The sequence below is a fragment of the Peromyscus eremicus genome, chromosome 2 (genome assembly GCF_949786415.1).
Source record: "Peromyscus eremicus chromosome 2, PerEre_H2_v1, whole genome shotgun sequence".
Classification (NCBI taxonomy): domain Eukaryota; kingdom Metazoa; phylum Chordata; class Mammalia; order Rodentia; family Cricetidae; genus Peromyscus; species Peromyscus eremicus.
Window position 1 is genome coordinate 155,334,705 of NC_081417.1, and position 19,093 is coordinate 155,353,797.

Consider the following 19,093-nt stretch of genomic DNA (forward strand, 5'->3'; position numbering starts at 1 on the left):
CTTTCTTGAATACAAAGCCAACAGTTCTTATTTCCACCTAGTCTTTCCCTCTTGGTTCATGCATGGCTTCAGTATCTCCTTACTCAATAAAATAAAACCAGGAAAAGCCCCAGAACAGACAGCTCTTACCTTGTTCCACACTCAAAAGTCCAGTGTGACTGTCATATACCCTTTATATAAGTGATGACAGCATTTACAATTTTCATGGAGCAGGGGAAAGAGAAAGGTTGCTTATCAAACAAAATGATGCATCCGTGAAAGCCATCCTCCACGTGGTACCAGGTCACAGGGACACCCTGGCCTTCCAAGCGCTTCTTATAGAGCAAGGCATCATCACGGAGGGGGTCATACTCACAGCTCACCAGGAATGCCTGGGGAAGCTGAGCAATGATCTTGTCATCTACTAGGAGAGGTGAAATGTCTGGATCCAAAACCTGTTTGGTTTCCAGATAGGCAGCCTCATTGAAAGGACCTGAAAACTCAGGCAGGAGGCTTTTGCTCTTGAACCTTCTGGGGATGTTATCAGAACTGAGCCATTTCCTGTACTTCTTCCAGATGTCTAGGGGAATACAAGTACCATTAAATACAGCATCTTTCCAAGATAAGTCAATGTCCAGGTATTTACACACAACCATTCTGAATATGTCTCTGGTGAGGAATGGGACATTTTGGTTCTGCTGATATGATGGTAATTGGAAATTGATGACCTGTGTCATTGGAGTGATAAGCACCTGAGCACAGATCTGGGGGAGACTTGGGAGGCTGAGCAAGGCCTGGGTGACAATGGTCACAACACTACCCCCAATACTTTCTCCACAGACTACCACCCGGGAGGGGTCTACTCCGTAGGTTGTGAGGCCCTTCATGAAGTGAATAGAGGCATTCAGGCAATCCTCAGTAACAGAAGGATGATGGTGGTCAGGAAGCTTGCGGTACCTAAGAAGAAACAAACAAACACAATGCAGTGATGCACACATGGGTCACTGGAGGCCATTTAAACAGAATCCTCTACTCTCATAGGAAATAGAACTTGATTAAATCCTCAGAATGAACCTAGCAAGTAAAAATGGCTAGCCTCATTTTTCCTTTATGGACATGAGGAACCTGCCAGAGTTAGGGAGGCCAGGATTCTCCATTTCAACCCACATTTTGCTTCCAATAGATGAGTGAGCCCCACAAAGGATCAGCTAAGCTCAAAGTTGTTGCTTTAGGAAATAGGACAACCAACAAAGGCCCAGAGGAGGGGATTGGAGCTCTGTGGTTCCACTGAGAAGGTTAAGAGTTTTGGTTCTCCCAGACGTCTCAGGCATCCATTCAACATTGCCAAAACCATTGCTCTTTAAATTTTATGTTAATGTCATATTAATAATATAAGGTCTTGATGTAAGTGTACCTTCTAATGTTAATTTTCCTGGAAATAAATAGAAGTATTAGGGGATGGGGCAATTGGACTCGATAATTGAGAGTTCTTAGACTCTTCTCCAATGCCCTGGGTGATTTGGCGGAAGAACTGCAGAAGGTCCAGAGGCAAGAGAGCATCATGTGGTGACAACAACGGTGGCAGAGGCACAAAGACCACTGGGCACCTAGGCAGTGGGAATGCCTGGCCTCTGGAAGCAGTCAGAAGCCTTAACACAGGAAATGCAAAGTGACCTTGACGGCATCAGAGGAGAAGCTTCAAGAATGGAAGCAGAGAACAGAAGCAAAGACACACTGGCAACAATAGCAGCAGGAAACAGCAGCAGCAGGCAGTAGAGGAGCCAGGGGCAGCAGTGGCCACAGCCTGTGGAATGAAAACACAGAAGCACTCACTGCTGCCTTAAGTGCGGGGGTGGGGGTGGGGGGGTGGGGGGGTGGAGGTGGGGGGGGTTAGACACTCTAGCCTGCGAACTGGAGCATAGGTGTTGTCGGGGCCTGGGGGTCCTAACTTCACAGATACACACAGGGACTGTTAACACTCAACACCACTGGGTTAAAGGTCCAATTACTAGAAGCATGCATAAGGACAGTGGCCCCCGAGGTGGCAGCTTCTCTGGCTCTTAGTTCTCTGTTGCTACCATTCACTTCAGAAGCCATAAGCTAGGAAGCCATAAAGGACCAGTTAGAAGAGTTCCTCACCTACCCCCAATTTCCCCCTGGTGGAAGAAAGGGACCCCAGGGAGATGATTGATACCACCACTTCCTGTCAATAGAGGTGCAGAGACTTCATTTAGAGTCAAGATACCTTGCTTTCAGGAAAGGAAGGTCAGGAAGGGGAGAGAAAAGGAGGAAAGGGTGCTGCAAGCCACAGGAAAACGTAATGGAATTCAGCTACTATCACAAAAGCCACTGCTTGGAAAAGTCAAGGACTTCTCCAAAGGTCAAGCCATGGCTTAAGAAGTCTTAGTGATATTTTAGCTTTTGTAGATATATTAGCTGGTTCCTAAAATGATTTTCTTGTGTGCTTCCAAGAACTTCTAACAGTGTATTTATCTAAAATGCCTATCAAGCATCCAAGGTCAAATGAAACAACACCTGTCTCCGAGGTAAGGAGGATAGCTTTATTTCTTGTGCAGTTTAAGGTGAGACCCTCCTTCCTTACAAATAGACTCCTAATTTGTTACCTAACCACTTCTAGGAATGTAGATTGAGCACATAAATTCCCTTCTTGATATACTAACCAATTATTAGCTCTCTATTGACTCCCTCATTTACCACTCCCCCTTTGGGTTGTAGAAGAAAGCCTGGTGGTCACTGCCTGAGGAAAATTCTTACCTGCCTTTATGACCCCATAAGAATTCAAGCCCGGTGACCTTGCTCTGAGAGAGGATTGCTATTGCTTGGGTTTATAACTGGATTCCTGAGAACTGAGAGAGAACTGAGTGAATGAGGAGACAGAGAAGAGAAAAGAGAATGAAAGAACTAGATGGGTAAGAACTGGAGAGGAATGAGCTGAGACGGGGAAGAACTAGATTGAAGGGCTAGAAGAGAGTACTAGACGAATGAGATGGGAGATGAGGAAGAGCCAGACAGGAAAGAACAAGATGAGAAAGAAGGAGATGAGGAAGGAGCTAAGATGGGAAAGAACTAGACGGATGAGAACCTAGACGGGCAGAACTAAGATGAGAGAATTAAGTTAGAACTTAGAGGGGACAGCAGATTAATGTAGAGAGAAATCAAGCAGAAAGGAGCTAGGCATGAGAGCAAATAGAAGCTGTGTAGAGAGAGAACTGACACAGAATAATAGTGTATGGACTAAGGAGTTTCATGTACATAGATTCATTTCTTTTCATCAAAGATTAAATTATCAGCTGGTTTTAGATTCTTCCCGGACCCTGGGAGGGGACTATCAAGGGCTGGAGCCCCATAGTCACCGATAAAAGGGGAGTTAGGGGGAGGGACAAGGAGGATTGGGTAATGAGATGCTAAAGATAGAGGGAGGATTGAGTAAGGGGGAAGCTAAGGATAGGTGGCTGGTAGTTCAGCAGCTGAGCTCACAGCAGCCCTCTGGAAGTCCCAAGCCTCTTCTCTAGCGGAGCATCTCCATTTGCCATTCTAGAATAGCTTCCCTAGCCCATGAGTCAGAACTCTGTAAGTATCTAGAATGCCACACTGAGGAATTTCCTTCAAGATTTCAGAGCAGGTGCTTGCATATTTCTCTGCAGCTCCATTCAGGGGATCTCAGAGATGTAGGGTTCCATATTGGAAGTTCAGACACTGTGGCAGCAGCCATATAGGAGGAAGTCTCTGGAGACTGGAAAGATGTTACCCTTCCTATGCCACCATAGAGGAACAAAGATGTCAAGTGATTTGCTCTAGTCACCCAACTTCAGTGTATACCCATCCTGAGTGATGTCAAGGTATAAGGGGCCACTGAAGTGGTAGGCATTGAAGCAGCAGAATCTAACAGGGCAGTTTTCAATTTCTCTCACTTAGTCCTTTAAATTGTCCTATGGACTCTGTTCTCAAACTATGAATAATAGCCCCCATGTCCTTCATCCTTTCAAGGACTCCTTTATTTTCAAAAGACCGGACTTGAGTCTTAAGTCATGCTCTACATTGGTTCAAAGTGGTTTGTTGTCATAGTTGGTATGTCCATGATTATTCTATTGTTGCAACAAACACCAGAGCCATCAGCCAACAATATTCATGACTTCAATTGACCTTGACCATCAGACGACATTGATTGCACCACTGTATCCAAAGTCAACATCATCCCACCAAATGAAGAGACATTTTGAGTTCAATATCTGTCATCTCTTCTTTTGCTCTCTATTTTCAATTTCCTGTAGGTCTGTGTGTGTGTGTGTGTGTGTGTGTGTGTGTGTATGTGTGTGTGTGTGTGTGTGTGTGTGTGTGTGTGTGTCCTAGAAAGCATTCTTTTGACTTTAATTAATTTAATTCCACAAAGAGGACATAAAGGGTCTTTTCTAATGTTACACTACCTGGGTCCCTTCACATCATGGTGTGCTCTTCCTAGTCCTCTACTATATGACTTTATATTGTTCCATAGGAGACCAGTACTCAGTAGTATTGTGTTCTTTCTGTCACAGTTTACCAATGGACTTCCCAGGAATTGATATATTTCTAGACTTCTACTGTTTTGAAAGTGCTGTAGCTGTGTTCATGGGAACATGTACAAGAGGTCAGGACCCCTTTCTGTGGCCTAGAGTCACCAAAATCTGTGCCCCAAAATGCACCTTCACACAGATAAACCACTAAATTTCCCAGGCCACTCACCCCACTGACAGCACCACTGAATCTGTCTCCTGGGCCAGGAAGCTGCACAGGTTGTGGTAACTGTCTGTAAGAGGAAGCCAGGTGTTAAACAGTGTGACAGGAGCCCAGCACTTCCCACTACAGTCCCAGAAATAGCAGCTGTCATGATAAGTATAACAATAAAGTCCTCTCTATGTTTCTATTCTTGATTCCTCTGAGGTGATCTTGCCAGCTCTGTGAGGACAAGGCCAGACATCATTTCCAAACCTCTGAATATCAAGATTTAGTTGGAACTTATGGTTCACTTTCTATAGCATTGAATTTTATACAGGACGGGTAAACTAGAGACTTAGACTGATTGGGGATCTGAAATGGACATCACTAAGGCTGCTTGTGTTTGCAGAACCAGCCCTGGAGTGTTAATAGGCTCATAGATTTGCATTCATGAGGAGGTAAATGATGACCAGATGAGATGTTTATATTAGTAGACAGTCCCATTAAGATTAGCACACAGTTGATCACATCCAGTTTGGGGCACAGAACCTGTCTGATGTTGGGACAGGGGTCTGGGTACTACTCTTACTCATCATATCTCAGGAGCATCTCTGGGGAGGAGATTCAGTTACCAAAATTTATTTTTTCTATTTTCTTAATGAATATCCTTGAAGATTTTTTAATCTCATTTTAGTTTTATTTTATTTGTTATATTGTTGCTTAATTGGTTGGTTGGTTTAGTTTTTATGTGTCCATGTCCTTACTATATAACCCAGGTAGATTCCAAATTTGTGATCCCTTTGCCTTGATTCCTAGGTACTGGATTAACAGAGTGTAATATCTCCTGCCCAGACAAGCACTGGGATTTTCTAAGTTAAGCCAGTCAGAGATTTGCTAGGTAGGTACATGCACCATGGGCATTGTAGATGTCCTCAGTAACTTTAAATGGCAATTTAATGAAGCCTAGAATCACCTAAGAAAAAAGTCTCCAATTGAAGAATTGCCCAGATCAAATTTGCCTGTGAGCATGTCTATGGGGAATTTTCTTGTTTCTTAATTAGTATAGGGAACCTAGCCCGCTATAGGCAGAGCCATTCCCTGGGTAGGTGGTCCTGGATGGCATAAGAAAACTAGCTAAGCATGAGCCTGAGACTGAGTTGACAGGCAGTGCTCAACTATGGCTTCTGTTTGGTTCCTGCCCTGACTTCCCTCAATGATGGAGTGTAACCTGAAAGGTGAAATAAACCCTTTCTTCTCCTAAGTCACTTTTGGTTATGTGTTTGTCGTAGTAGCAGAGTGAAACTTGTTTCTATGGACAAACATGCTATGCCTATCCACTGCTAATGGACAGGTGGGAAAGGGCGTGGGGATGCTGTGGAATGGTCTTTCTGTATGCTGTGAATATGTATTGCTACCATTGGTTAATAAAGAAGCTGCTCTGGCCTATGGCAAGACAGGTTATAGCCAGGTGGGAAATCCAAAGAAAGAGACAGGGAGAAGAAGGATGGAGTCAGGGAGACGCCATCTAGCCACCCAAGGAGCAAGATGCCAGTAGACTGGTAATGCCATGGCCACATGGCAAGACATAAATTTATAGAAATGGGTTAATTTAAGATGTAATAGCTAGCTAGCAATAAGCCTGAACCATAGACCAAACAGTTTGTAATTAACGTTAAGCCTCTGAATGATTATTTTAAAAGCAGCTGCGGGACTGCAGGACCTGGATGGGACAGAGAAAATTATCTAGCTACACAGGGGAGGGTAATGAAAGAATACACACTGAGGCTAACACACAGAGTTGTCTTAGCTGAGTGGGGTGGTCAGCTTCTATATCCAAAGTTGGACTGAAGAGCTTACATTTTGTGTCTGTTGACAATGATGAAACGTACAAGGAAAGTCCCTAATCTTTGACTTCTGATTGATGAAAACTGTAACTGTAACTTGGCAACAAGTGTTTGTGGGTTTTGTGCATATAAACCCCTTCTGCCCATGTTTGGGGCTACCAGGAGATATAAGGCTCCCAAGATCTTGTACTGCAGCCCTGATCAATCAGCAACCCCATTTATGTAGTGATTTACTAAAGACTTTGAAACCCACAACTCCGCTCTCTCTCCTTCCTCATGGCACACAATGGACACAGGTGTAATGAAAGTTCAAATATGCTGTTTCCAACTTGCACAAGCCACTCAGCCCCTCAGCACCTGCCCTTGTATGAATTTAGATGCACAGCTCCTTATAGGTTTTATCTATCTATCTATCTATCTATCTATCTATCTATCTATCTATCTATTTATATTTTTGCATCAGAACTTTCTAAAAATATTGCATTTACATGCAATATTATTTGTGTTGATGACTGAGTTTCTGGAGTCCTTTGTTATGGATCCTGAGGCCCAGTCTTCACTCACCTCATCCAGGTCCCCAACCTACACACATTGCTTTTCCCCAACTCAGAAGAACTGCCTCCTCCCATCCCTTAGTCCTGGCCTTAAATCTCACCTTCTTGGAGAGACTGTCTGCTCAGAAAAACTGAGGTACTGTTACTCTAAGTCACTCTCTGTTCCATCCCTGTGTTACCCACATCTGAAACCACTTCCTTATTCATGTTCTCCCATGTGGTCTAGCTTCCTCCCTTGATGTACAGACCCTTAAGTCTGTGGATTGGTTCTTTCTTGTCTTCCATTCCATGGAGAGGATCTGGGGCAGTAGATGTTCAGTAACTATCTGTTGAGCCATTTCTGCTTAAGATTTGGAAATATCATTATCCTGCAGTAGAGGATGGCATCTTGGGGAAGGTCTTAGAGGTCAATGACAGTAAAGAGTGAACAAGGACAGTAACATTCTGGACAAGGGTGGGTACTACAGGCAAGATACACTCATAGTTAACTTATAATGAAAAAAGACATCTAGGTAACATCTTCAGAACTGCTATGGGTATCCCAATCTCCAGAAGGTATAAGTAACCCTAATCCTAGGAGCGATGTCTTTTGTGTCTGCATAAGCAACAAGTACAGAAGAACATGTGAGCAGCCCAAGATGCCTGCTGTGTTGAGAAGTTCATAGGCTACAGCACAGCAAGGGTAAAGGGAGACACAAGTGGCCAAGTTGGAGATGTGGTAAGGACTCAGGGGAGGCTGAAGTGCACCAGTGATAAGCACTGGGTTCCTCTGGTGGGGAGAGATGATAAAGCTGAAGGATGATAATTGTAGCAAGTAAACAACTTTTGGATGCAGAGATGATGTGGTGATCAAGAATGGATGGGCTTTCAGCACAGTGATCCAGCTGAGCTGAGGAAAGCACATGGACTTGGGGTCATTATGGAGTAGATAGGAATAGCCAGTGCTGTGAGTGGGAAGGAGAGAGGTGTCACACCTAGTTTTGGGAGAGTCTCAGTGGACATTGCTACCTGAACCTGGACTAAGTCTAATATATTATACAGGAAACATTGCTATAGGGGCTTCAACCTCTTTGAATGATATGATTTCCAAGCCTTCAATCCATTCTCCCTAAAAGCTCCAACTTCTACTTCCTTTGACTCCCTCCTCATAAGAATGTATGCGAGACTCCAATTATCATGAAGAACTTCCTCTCCCACCCAATACAGAAGCTACTCACCCAGACTACCACATATGGCTCCTCCTCCATGGTAGAAAATGATGCCTCGCAGGAGTTTGGAGGACACTGCCTTGGGTTGGAACAGTCTCACAGGGATTTCCCCAAAGTGCATGTTGGTCACCACTAAATTGTGGTTCTTCTTTATGACTATTAAGTCCTGAAAAATCTGGATGAACTTGATCATGGAACAAATCCTCAGCTTCTCTAATATATTTCCCTGTAGGAGCCAAGAAGAAGAAGAATATGAGGAAGAAAAAGAGGAGGGGGAAAAGAAAAGTGAGGCATAGGAGACTATAAGGTAGACATGTAGATGCTGCTGCCACTTAGCATTGCTAAAATGAGTTCATCATTTCTCTTTTGACTTCTGCACACACAATGGACTCATGTATTTACAACTGGCTGTGGGTTCTGCTTAGAGAAGGTGAGTTTTCAGAGTTCCTACCCAAAACGTCCAGATTAGATAATGATATGGTTGTGATTTGATTATTTGTTTCAACCAAAATTCATGTTGAAATTTTATTGTCATTGTGTTGAGATGGCCTTTTCACAAGACCAATAAATAGATCAATGGAAGAGTAGAAGACCCAAATATAACCCCACATGGTCACAGCCACCTGATTTTCAACAAAAGTGACAAAAAAACAGAAAGGAGAGCTTCTGTGAAATAATCCTCTTGTACACTGTAAAGATTTGTCACTTGAATTGGTTTAATAAAATGTTGATTGGCCAGTAGCCAGGCAGGAAGTATAGGCAGGGTGACCAAACTAAGAATCTGGGAAGAGGAAGGGCAGAGTCAGGAGTCACCAGCCAGATGTAGAGGAAGAAAATGAGAATGCCATATTGAGAAAAGGTACCAAGCCACATGGCTAAACAGAGATAAGAAGTATGGGTTAATTTAAGTGTAATAGCTAGTTAGTAATAAACCCGAGCTACTGGCTGAGCATTTATAAGTAATATAAGTAATATAAGCCTCCAAGTGGTTATTCAGGAACTGGAAGGCCAGAGAGAACTGTCCAACTACAGAGAGCCTCTTCAACAAATGGATCTGGGAAAACTTAATATCCTCATGTTAATGGATGGTCCTAGATTCCTATCTCACCCTGCATAAAAATCAACTCCAAATGGACCAAAGACTGAATTTGAGGACCCAAAATCCCAGAAGTACTAGAAGGAACTGCTGTGGGATATTCTGTATGGCAAATGTGTTGCTCTAATTAGTCAATAAATAAAACACTGATTGGCCAGTGGCTAGGCAGGAAGTATAGGCAGGACTAACAGAGAGGAGAAAAGAAAGAACAGGAAGGCAGAAGGAGTCACTGCCAGCCGCTGCCAGGACAAGCAGCATGTGAAGATGCCAGTAAGCCACGAGCCACATGGCAAGGTATAGACTTATGGAAATGGATTAATTTAAGCTATAAGAACAGTTAGCAAGAAGCCTGCCACAGCCATACAGTTTGTAAGCAATATAAGTCTCTGTGTTTACTTGGTTGGGTCTGATGGCTGTGGGACTGGCAGGTGACAAAGATTTGTCCTGACTGTGGGCAAGGCAAGAAAATTCTAGCTACAAGGAACAGTGTGGGGAACACTTCAAGATATAGTCATAGGTCAAGACTTCTTGCATAATACTCCAGTTTCTCTGGAAATAAGGCCAACTATTGGAAATGGGTACTCAAGAAATCAAAAGACTTCCAGACGCAAAGGAAAGTTTTAATTGAGTGTAGACTCAACCTATAGAATGGAAAAAGAAAGTCTTTGCTGGTGATGCCTCTGATGAAAGATTAAATATCTATTTTATATATTTATATACATACATACATATAGACACATACATATATACAGACATATATATATATGCAGATAGATAGATAGATAGATAGATAGATAGATAGATAGATAGATAGATAGATATCACTCCAAAAACTAAAAAGAAGAGATCAAACCACCCAATCAGTAAGTGGGTTGATAAAATGAATAGGTCACAAAAGATAGAGTACAAATGGACAATAAACATATGGTCTTATTTTCCTTCTTGTTGCTGTGAAAAGCCACCTGACCACAAGGAACCTGGGGGGAGGAAAGGGTTTTCTTGGCTTGTAGGCTATTGTTCATCATCAAGAGAAGCCAAGGCAGGAACTCAAGACATTTACCTGGAGGCAGGAATTAAAGCAAAAACCATGGAGGAAAACTGCTTACTGGCTTGCTCCCTGCCTTGCTTGCTCAGCTGCCTACTCAGTGGACTGGGCCTTCGCATGTTTTTTAAAAGATAAGTCTTTGGTATTAGATCACCATGATAAATTATAAAATTATAATCTCAAAAAATAAAAGAAATAATTTTATTTAAAAATATTTGTCTTTTAAGCAGTGACTAAATGATACCCTAATGTGTAGATAAAGGCCATGATGGATGGAGTGAGATAGTTACCTTAGGAGGAGGCTCCCAGGAGCTGAGTTCTTGGTTGAAAAACTAAAAAGAGCCTGTGTCTGCGGCAAAAACCATTAGATATATCATAGTGTTACACTGTTTCCCAAAACAGAGTTCACATTTCCCACAGCTGTGAGCTAGGTGTGATGCTGTAGAAGGGAAACACTATAGTTTGGAAAGAATATGGATTTTCTGGGGAACTTAGGTATCTGAGGCCCTCATTTGCCATTCCAGGACTCTAAACTATCCTGTAATTCCATGCAATCCATGGGCTTGAAACAGCTTGACCTCTAGGAAAGCACTTACAGATAAAAATGAACAAGGGATTGAGGCCAGAAGCTTTCAATAATTGTATTGAACAAGGCTTGCTCATTCTTGTAGGTGTGGCCCATTGTGGAGAAAAGTCTCAACAGCACAGGAATATGTTACTTTTTTAAAGTCACCTATAAAAACCTATTGCTCCTTATCATATGCCATGAAATATGTCTATTAACTTCACGAGACAGAGAATGTTCCTGGCCTTGAAGATGAAGATTCTTACATGCACAGAGGTTAAGCAAAGGGCCCTTGCAGCCAGTGAGAGCAGAACAGAGACACTTATCAGGCAGCCTGGCTGTAGCTGCTTCTCACCCCTCTCTTCCCTACCTCCTCCTTTGTAGCTGCCTTATGACATAACCACTTATGAAATGTCTGGCCTCTACAGGTCTTTAGTCAAGGTTGGGACATCAAGTTTATTCAAACTGTCTCCTTCCCACACATGGCCAAGCTTTCTTTCCAAACCTACTGTACCTGTGGACAGGCCCTTATCCCTATCTTCAACCAGCAACAAAGGCAAGTTCAGAATCCAGCCACCTAGTACAGCCAAAGATATGCATCATCACATGGATGATTTGATCACCAAAGGATACCTGCCCTCTGCTCAGAACTATGCTAAGAAATAGTCTGTGGCTTCAAAGTGTTCACAATCATGCAACAAAACATCTAGAAGCAAGTAAGTGGAAGGAAGTAGAGGACTGTTGTTGAAGGAAGTGTCAGACCTGTTGGCCCATGGGTCTATCATGAGTAGAACCTGGGGGTGAAATTATTTTTCAGTCCTCAGAAAACAGTCTGGTAGATGAGTGGTGATGCCTGCATCCAATCCCAGCCCTCAAGAGGTGGGAGCCAAATGATAACCACTTCAAAATCATGAAGATTTATTTCAAAAAGTTAAAAAGAAAAGAAGAGCTGTGGTGTAGCTAAGTGGATATAGTGCTGACCTAGCATGCATGAAGCCCTGGATTGGTCCTCAGAATTACATAAACCAAGCATGATAGTGTACACTAACCCCAGCACTTGTGGGGTAGCAGTGGGACAATCGGGAGCCTCATACCATTGGCCACATAGTGAGTTTAAGGCCATCCTGAGCTCATTGAGATACTGTCTTTTTTTTTTTTTTTTTTTTTGTTTGTTTGGTTTTTCGAGACAGGGTTTCTCTGTGTAGATTTGCGCCTTTCCTGGAACTCACTTGGTAGTCCAGGCTGGCCTCAAACTCACAGAGATCCGCCTGGCTCTGCCTCCCGAGTGCTGGGATTAAAGGCATGCGCCACCACTGCCCGGCCTGTCTTTTTTTTTTTTTTACAGTAAGAACAAGGACAAGGGGCAGGCAGGAAGAGACATAAAGAGAGCAAGAAAGAGAAAGGGAAGGAAGGAGAGATAGAGACAAATACAATGTTTCTGTGTTTCTAAGATATAACAATGTAGCCACCAGTCATGGGGAAATGTAGAGAGGGAAGAATAAAAGAAGAAAGGCAAGGTACACAGATGAACCCTGATGTTTTTATATAAATTTATATCTTATGATTTTACCAGTAAAGATTCAGAAGTCAGGCTGGGGTGAAAACCTGCTAGCTCAGAGAGGTTGAGGAGCAATTAATTGACCTTCTTCCTTCTCCAGCATCTCAAAAAGAGAGCTCTTTTCCACTGTTCCAATCCAAAATGGACAACCAAACTCTAAGTCCCTCCCTTCTATTTCCTGTGTGTTTCTCTACTCATCTTCCTGACTTCCTTTTTACTCTCTATGGCTACTTTCTGTAAACTAGTTGCTAGCTTAGCCTCTGGACCTCAGGTTTTTATTTAATTATCACAATCTCTAGATTCACACTGTGATCAAATATCCCACAACAGGACCCTGAAAACTCCTTCCCCCAAAAGCGGACTCACCATAGCAATTAAGTACAGTACCACACAATGCAGAAACCTGAGCTTGACTGGATGCTCCAAGGCAGAGGGGATTTCCACAGTGAGAAAGTGCTGAATGACAGCCCATATGAAGATTCCAAGGTGAAAGGTAGACAGGCTCACTAGCAGCACCAGCCACAGGACAGTCATGGTCCCAAGGCCCCAAGAAACTGATGTCCGAGGCCCTGAGAAGCAGCTGTCCCAAAGATCTTCCTTGGGAACAACTGATCCAGTTTTATGGCCTACCACCTCCACTAACTCCTTTCAGACTGCATCTGACTCAGTGGCCTGATCTAGCCTCTGGGATATTACCACAGGTCAACAGGATCCAGAGAAACCTGCTCCCCAAGGAAGAAAGCTGACCTGGATGACCAAGGTAGTTTGAAAGTCAGGATTACAAAGATGAACTAGATGGGAGCTTTCACAGCAACTATCTGCTGCGTCACAGAGGGAAAGGTCTTACATGAGCATAGACTCCCTTGGCCTGACCCTTCACTGAGTAACAGGAGACATGAACCCCTTCTGCACCAGTTTGGTTAAGAAATATGAAGTCATCCAGTTTGTAAATACTTGATAAACTGCCATCAGAACCCAGTCTTTTCTCATTTCTGACTATTTGGCCTTGGACAGGCTCTCTGCTCTCTGAATGCGTAAGGTAGAGGAGCCCAGAGATAGGTGAACTGTTTCCAGGCCAAGCCCAGGTATGGTTGCAGGTACCAGGGATGCCGACACTTGAGCAGCAATGGATAGTTTTGTACAGACTACATATTCTAAGTCTAGGGAAAATTTGATAGGAAAAGCACATAGAATATTATTTCAATGTGTGTGTTTAATTGTCATTTAAAAGCACATAACAGGGCTGACACAGTAAATTAAAGCACTTGCCAGCAAGTGTAATGATCTGAGGTCAATCCCCAGGATCTATATGATGAGGGAAGAAAACTCTATTATTACACATTGTCATCTGACACCCCCACACACACCATTACGTATGTGTGCCTATACACACGCACACAATATAATATATATATATATAAGTAAATTAATATAATAACAATTTAAGTACATAACATTAAATTTACTGTCAGAGCCATTTCTTTTTTTTTTACATACCAACCACAGATCCCCCTCTCTTCCCTCCTCCCACTTCCCCCCAAGACTATCCCCCCAACTCACCCCCTATTCCCTCCTCCAAAAACATAAGGCCTCCCATGAGGAGTCAGCAAAGCCTGGTACATTCAGTTGAGGCAGATCCAATCCCCTCCTCCTGCATCAAGGCTGTGCATGGTGTCCCACTATAGGTAGTGGGCTCCAAAAAGCCAGCTCATGCACCAGGGATAGTCTCTTAAGCAGATCAAGCTACACAACTGTCTCACTTATACAGAGGGCCTGGTCCAGTCCCATGGAGGCTCCACAGCTGTTGGTCTAAAGTTCATGAGACTGCACTAGCTTGGTTTGGTTGTCTCTGTAGGTTTCCCCCATGGTAATCTTGATGCCCCTTGCTCATAGAATCCCTCTTCCCTCTCTTTGACTGGACTCCTGGAGCTCAGCCTGGTGTTTGGCTGTGGATCTCTGCATCTGCTTCCATCAGTTACTGGATGAAGGCTCTATGATGAAAGGGTATTCACAAATCTGATTACATGGGTAGGCCAGCTCAGGTACCCTCTCCACCATTGCTAGTAGTCTAAGCTGGGGTCATCCTTGTGGGTTCCTGGGAACTTCCCTAGCACCACATCTATCCGCATGATGTCTCCCTCTATCAAGACATCTCTTTCATTGCTCTCCCACTCCATCCCTGCTTCAGCTTGACCATCCTGTTCCCTTTATGTCTCATCCCCCATCTGTCAGAGCCATTTCTAAGTGTACAGCGCAGCAGAGTTAAGTGAGTGTGTCACATACAGTAGATTTCTTACAATAAAAAATCTACATCCTTGGATTCCATCCTTCCCAATGACCAGACAAACTCAATTCTACTCTGTAACAGTCTGGCTACCTTAGATACCTGCATAGATGGGCCAATGCAAGACTTTACTTTTTGTAATGAACTTAGTCAAATTAACATATTTTTTTCAACTTTATCAGTACTGCAGTGGACAACAATATTTTTTTTGAAAATAATAGTCCACCCCTAAGGCACCAGTGACCACCAGAGCCATATGCCCCCCATATACACTGATTGGGAAGAGATAAGGCCCTGATTACCAGACTGGACAGCCCAGTTCCCTAGCCTCTAGGCCCCAGGGACACATTCCATGCCCCTCTCCCCCAGCCATTGCAGCCCCACAGACTGGGCAGCAACCTCATTGCTTGCCCCCTTGACAACCATCATCTGCAGCACCAGTGACTACCAGAGCCTTATGCTCCCCCTGCACCAAATGGAAAGAAAAGCAACCACAGGAGCCACAGGTCCAACCTGCACCAATTGCAAGAAGAGTGACTTGGAATGCCACCTGTATAGATTAAAGGAAGAAATTGGTAGACGGCAGTGTAAGTACACATTAAACAACACAAAGAGCAATATGGCACCAACAGAACTTAGTGTTCCTACAGCAGCAGGACCTGAACATCCCAATGCAGATGATCCAGAAGAAACCACTTTAAAAACAACTTTATGAAGATGACAGAGGCCATAAAAAGGGAAATGAAAAATTTCCTTAAAGAAATAGAGGGAAAGACAAACAAAAAATTAGAGGAAATCAAGAAATCCCTTAAAGAAATCCAAGAAACCCAAGGGAAAAAAAAACAATCAAAGAGGTGAAGTAAACAGTTCAAGACTTTAAATATGATTGAGGCAATAAAGAAAGTACAAACTGAGGGAATTCAGGGAAAGTAATATCTGAGTAAACAAGCAGAAACTACAGAGGCAAGCATAACCAACAGTATACATGAAACAGAAGAGAAAAATCTCAAGCGTTGAGGATACCATAGAGGAAACAGATTCATCACTTAAAAAAATGTTAAATCCAGCAAATATTTAACACAAAACACCCAGGAAATCTAGGACAACCTGTAAAGACTAAACCTAAGAGTAATAGAGACAGAAGAAGGAGAAGAATTCCAGCTCAAAGGCACAGAAAATATATTGAACAAAATCACAGAAGAGAACTTTCCCAACCTAAAGAAAGACATGCCTATGAAAGTACAAGAAGCTTAGAGAACACCAAATAGACAGGACCACAAAAAAAGTCCCCTAGCCACATAATAGTCAAAACACTAAATATACAGAATAAAGAAAGAATATTAAGAGCAGCAAAGGAAAAAGGTCAAGTAACATATAGAGGCAGACCTATTAGAATTACACTCAACAATTCTCGCTCATACAAACCCTCCTCTTTCTCACCAATTGGACTCCTGGAGCTCCACCTGGGGCCTGGCCATGGATCTCTGCATCTGGTTCCCTCAGTCATTGGATGAGGTTTCTAGCATGACAGTTAGGGTGTTTGGCCATCCTATCACCAGAGTAGATCAGTTCGGGCTGTCTCTCTACCATTGCCAGTAGTATATTGTGGAGGTATCTTTATGGATTTCTGGGGACCTCTCTAGCACTTTGCACTTCCTATTCTCATGTGGTCTTCATTTATCATGGTCTCTTATTCCTTGTTCTCCCTCTCTGTTCTTGATTCAGCTAGAATCTCCCGCTCCCCTAAGCTCTTTCCCTCAACCCTTGCCCTTCATTACCCCCACTCATGTCCAGGTTGTTCATGTAGATCTCATCCATTTCTCTGTCATTGGGCGATCCCTGTGTCTTTCTTGGGGTCCTGTTTTCTAGGTAGCCTCCCTAGAGTTGTGAGTAGCAGTCTAGTCATCTTTGTTTTACTAGTATCCACCTATGAGTGAGTACATACCATGTTTGTCTTTCTGAGTCTGGGTTACCTCACTCAAGATGATTTTTTCTAGATCCATCCATTTGCCTGCAAACCTCATGATGTCATTGTTTTTCTGTGCTGAGTAGTATTCCATTGTGTATATGTACCACATTTTATTTATCCACATGATCTATGAACCAATAGCTGAGGAGCCCCCAACTGGATCAGGCCCTCTGGATAAGTGAGACAGTTGATTAGCTTGATCTGTTTGGGAGGCATCCAGGCAGTGGGACTGGGACCTGTCCTCAGTGCATGTGCTGGCTGTTTGGAACCTGGGGTTTATACAGGAACACTTGGCTCAGTCTGGGAGGAGGGGACTGGACCTGTCTGGACTGAATCTACCAAGTTGAACTCAATCCTCAGAAGAGTCTTTGCCCTGGAGGAGATGGGAATGGGGGGTAGGCTGGGGGAAAGGTGGGAGGGCAGGGGGGAGAACAAGAGAACCCGTGGCTGATATGTAAAATTAAATTAAATTATAAAATTTAAAAAAAGAATTACACTCAACTTCTCAATGGAAACTCTGAAAGCCAGAAGGTCTTGGACAGATACTAAGGGACCATGGATAGCAGCCCAATTATTATACCCAGCAAAGCCTTCAATCACTTATAGATGGAGAAAACAAGATATTCTATGATAAAACCTGTTGTTTGACTCTTAGATGGTCATTTAATTAAAAAAAAACCCAGAGGCAGATATCAGGGTGAAAGCTGAAAGATCAGAAAAACAGAGTAGCCAGTCACTAGTTCTTACCTCTACAAAATCCTCAGCCTAAAGAGAATGAGTTCCTGTTCCCTCACACTTTATATACCTTTCTCTGCCCTGCCATATTACTTTCTGAGATTAAAGGCATGCATGCTTTCCAAGCAAAGGCATGTGAGATCTCAAGTACTGGGATTAAAGGTGTGTTCCACCACTACCTGACCTCTATGTCTAATCTAGTGGCTGGCTCTGTCCTCTGATCCTCAGACAAGTTTATTAGGGTGTACAATATATTACCACATTTCCCTTTTTTATCTAAAATAATAAAAGAAGTTTATAACTAATATAAGAAAAATATATACAATAAGAACAATAAGTATATACAATATATACAGTCAAGAATTAAATTAACAATGTCCAACCCATTTGACAGACTCAAATTAAATACTTCATCATTTATCCTATTTTGGTGAGTCTGAAATGTAGTACCTAATTCATTTTCTATCATAACTTGTATTGCCAACCAAAAACTATCTTTTGATGTCTTTCAAACTTATACACTTTACACATCTTTAGTGAGTTTCTTTTCTGAATTTGTTAACAAGGAAAACTATAACTATAACTATCTAATCTTCAACTCCCTCAGAGACCTGAGAAGAAAATAATATTGCCTAAGTAAGCAGGAAGTGCAAACAAGTGACTTCCAAGAAATGTGAGAAATGACAGGAACAGCTGCTGCCTGGACAGTCACCCAAGATTTCTCTGCAATGTTGTGGTATCCATTTTCGGCCTACTGGCCTAGCATATCTGACAGATGCATCTGTGAAGCAGTATTTTCTAAAGGGCCTTCCTACCTTGCCTTGGTAAGGTTCAGCAGTCCTTTCTTTTATGTCCTGCTTTTCCATTTTGGACTACTGCAAGCAGTTCTTGCCCAGTGGCTAACTTTTGCCACAAAGAAAATAAACTCCATATGGAGTTTCTTTGATGCCCGTCATCTTCTCTGAAGTATATTGGTGCTGCCAGGAGCAGACATGTCTCATTGTCATAAAAAAAAACCTCTATGTTATTAAAATGTCTTAAATGCTATATTCTGTAGATCTCTGAAGTGTTTGAAGATAACCTGTTTATCTAAAATATATTTCTGTTTGACCTTGAAAACTAATATAACTGCAAGTTTGATTATAAATGACTAACTACTAACTTGCATTTCTTTATATCCTAATTAGTTGGTAATAACTTTCAAGGACTAGAAATTTGTAGTACATTGTTAAATGAACTGTATAGGTACAATAACTTGAACAAGATTAGAAACATATGTACAGTATTTTCTAACAAAATTAATCTCAAATTTGAATCAATATACAAAATTTGTATACAATACACAAAAATCCAATACAATGTAAAATATTTAAAACTAGTAGTTGCTTTTTAAAAGCAGATTCAATAATCTACCCTTTTATCCTATTATTTCTATATCCTCTTTTTAAAAATTTTTTTAAACAAGAACCTCAAACCTAATTTTTTTGTTTAGCTTTTTTTCCTGACCATTAACAATTAACAACTTGTAGCCAATCATCCTAAA

General features: G+C 42.3%; 1 protein-coding gene across 1 annotated transcript; it reads right to left on the reverse strand.

Annotated features, from left to right (window-relative positions):
• Positions 1-161: 161 nt before the first annotated feature.
• On the reverse strand, positions 162-13,096 carry LOC131905299 (arylacetamide deacetylase-like 4). The gene is made up of 4 exons (XM_059256268.1): positions 12,929-13,096; positions 8,308-8,524; positions 4,720-4,783; positions 162-936 (listed from the first exon to the last, which is right to left on the reverse strand). The coding sequence occupies exons 1-4, from the start codon at positions 13,094-13,096 to the stop codon at positions 162-164; spliced, it is 1,224 nt and encodes a 407-aa protein (XP_059112251.1).
• Between the last annotated feature and the right edge of the window lie 5,997 nt (positions 13,097-19,093).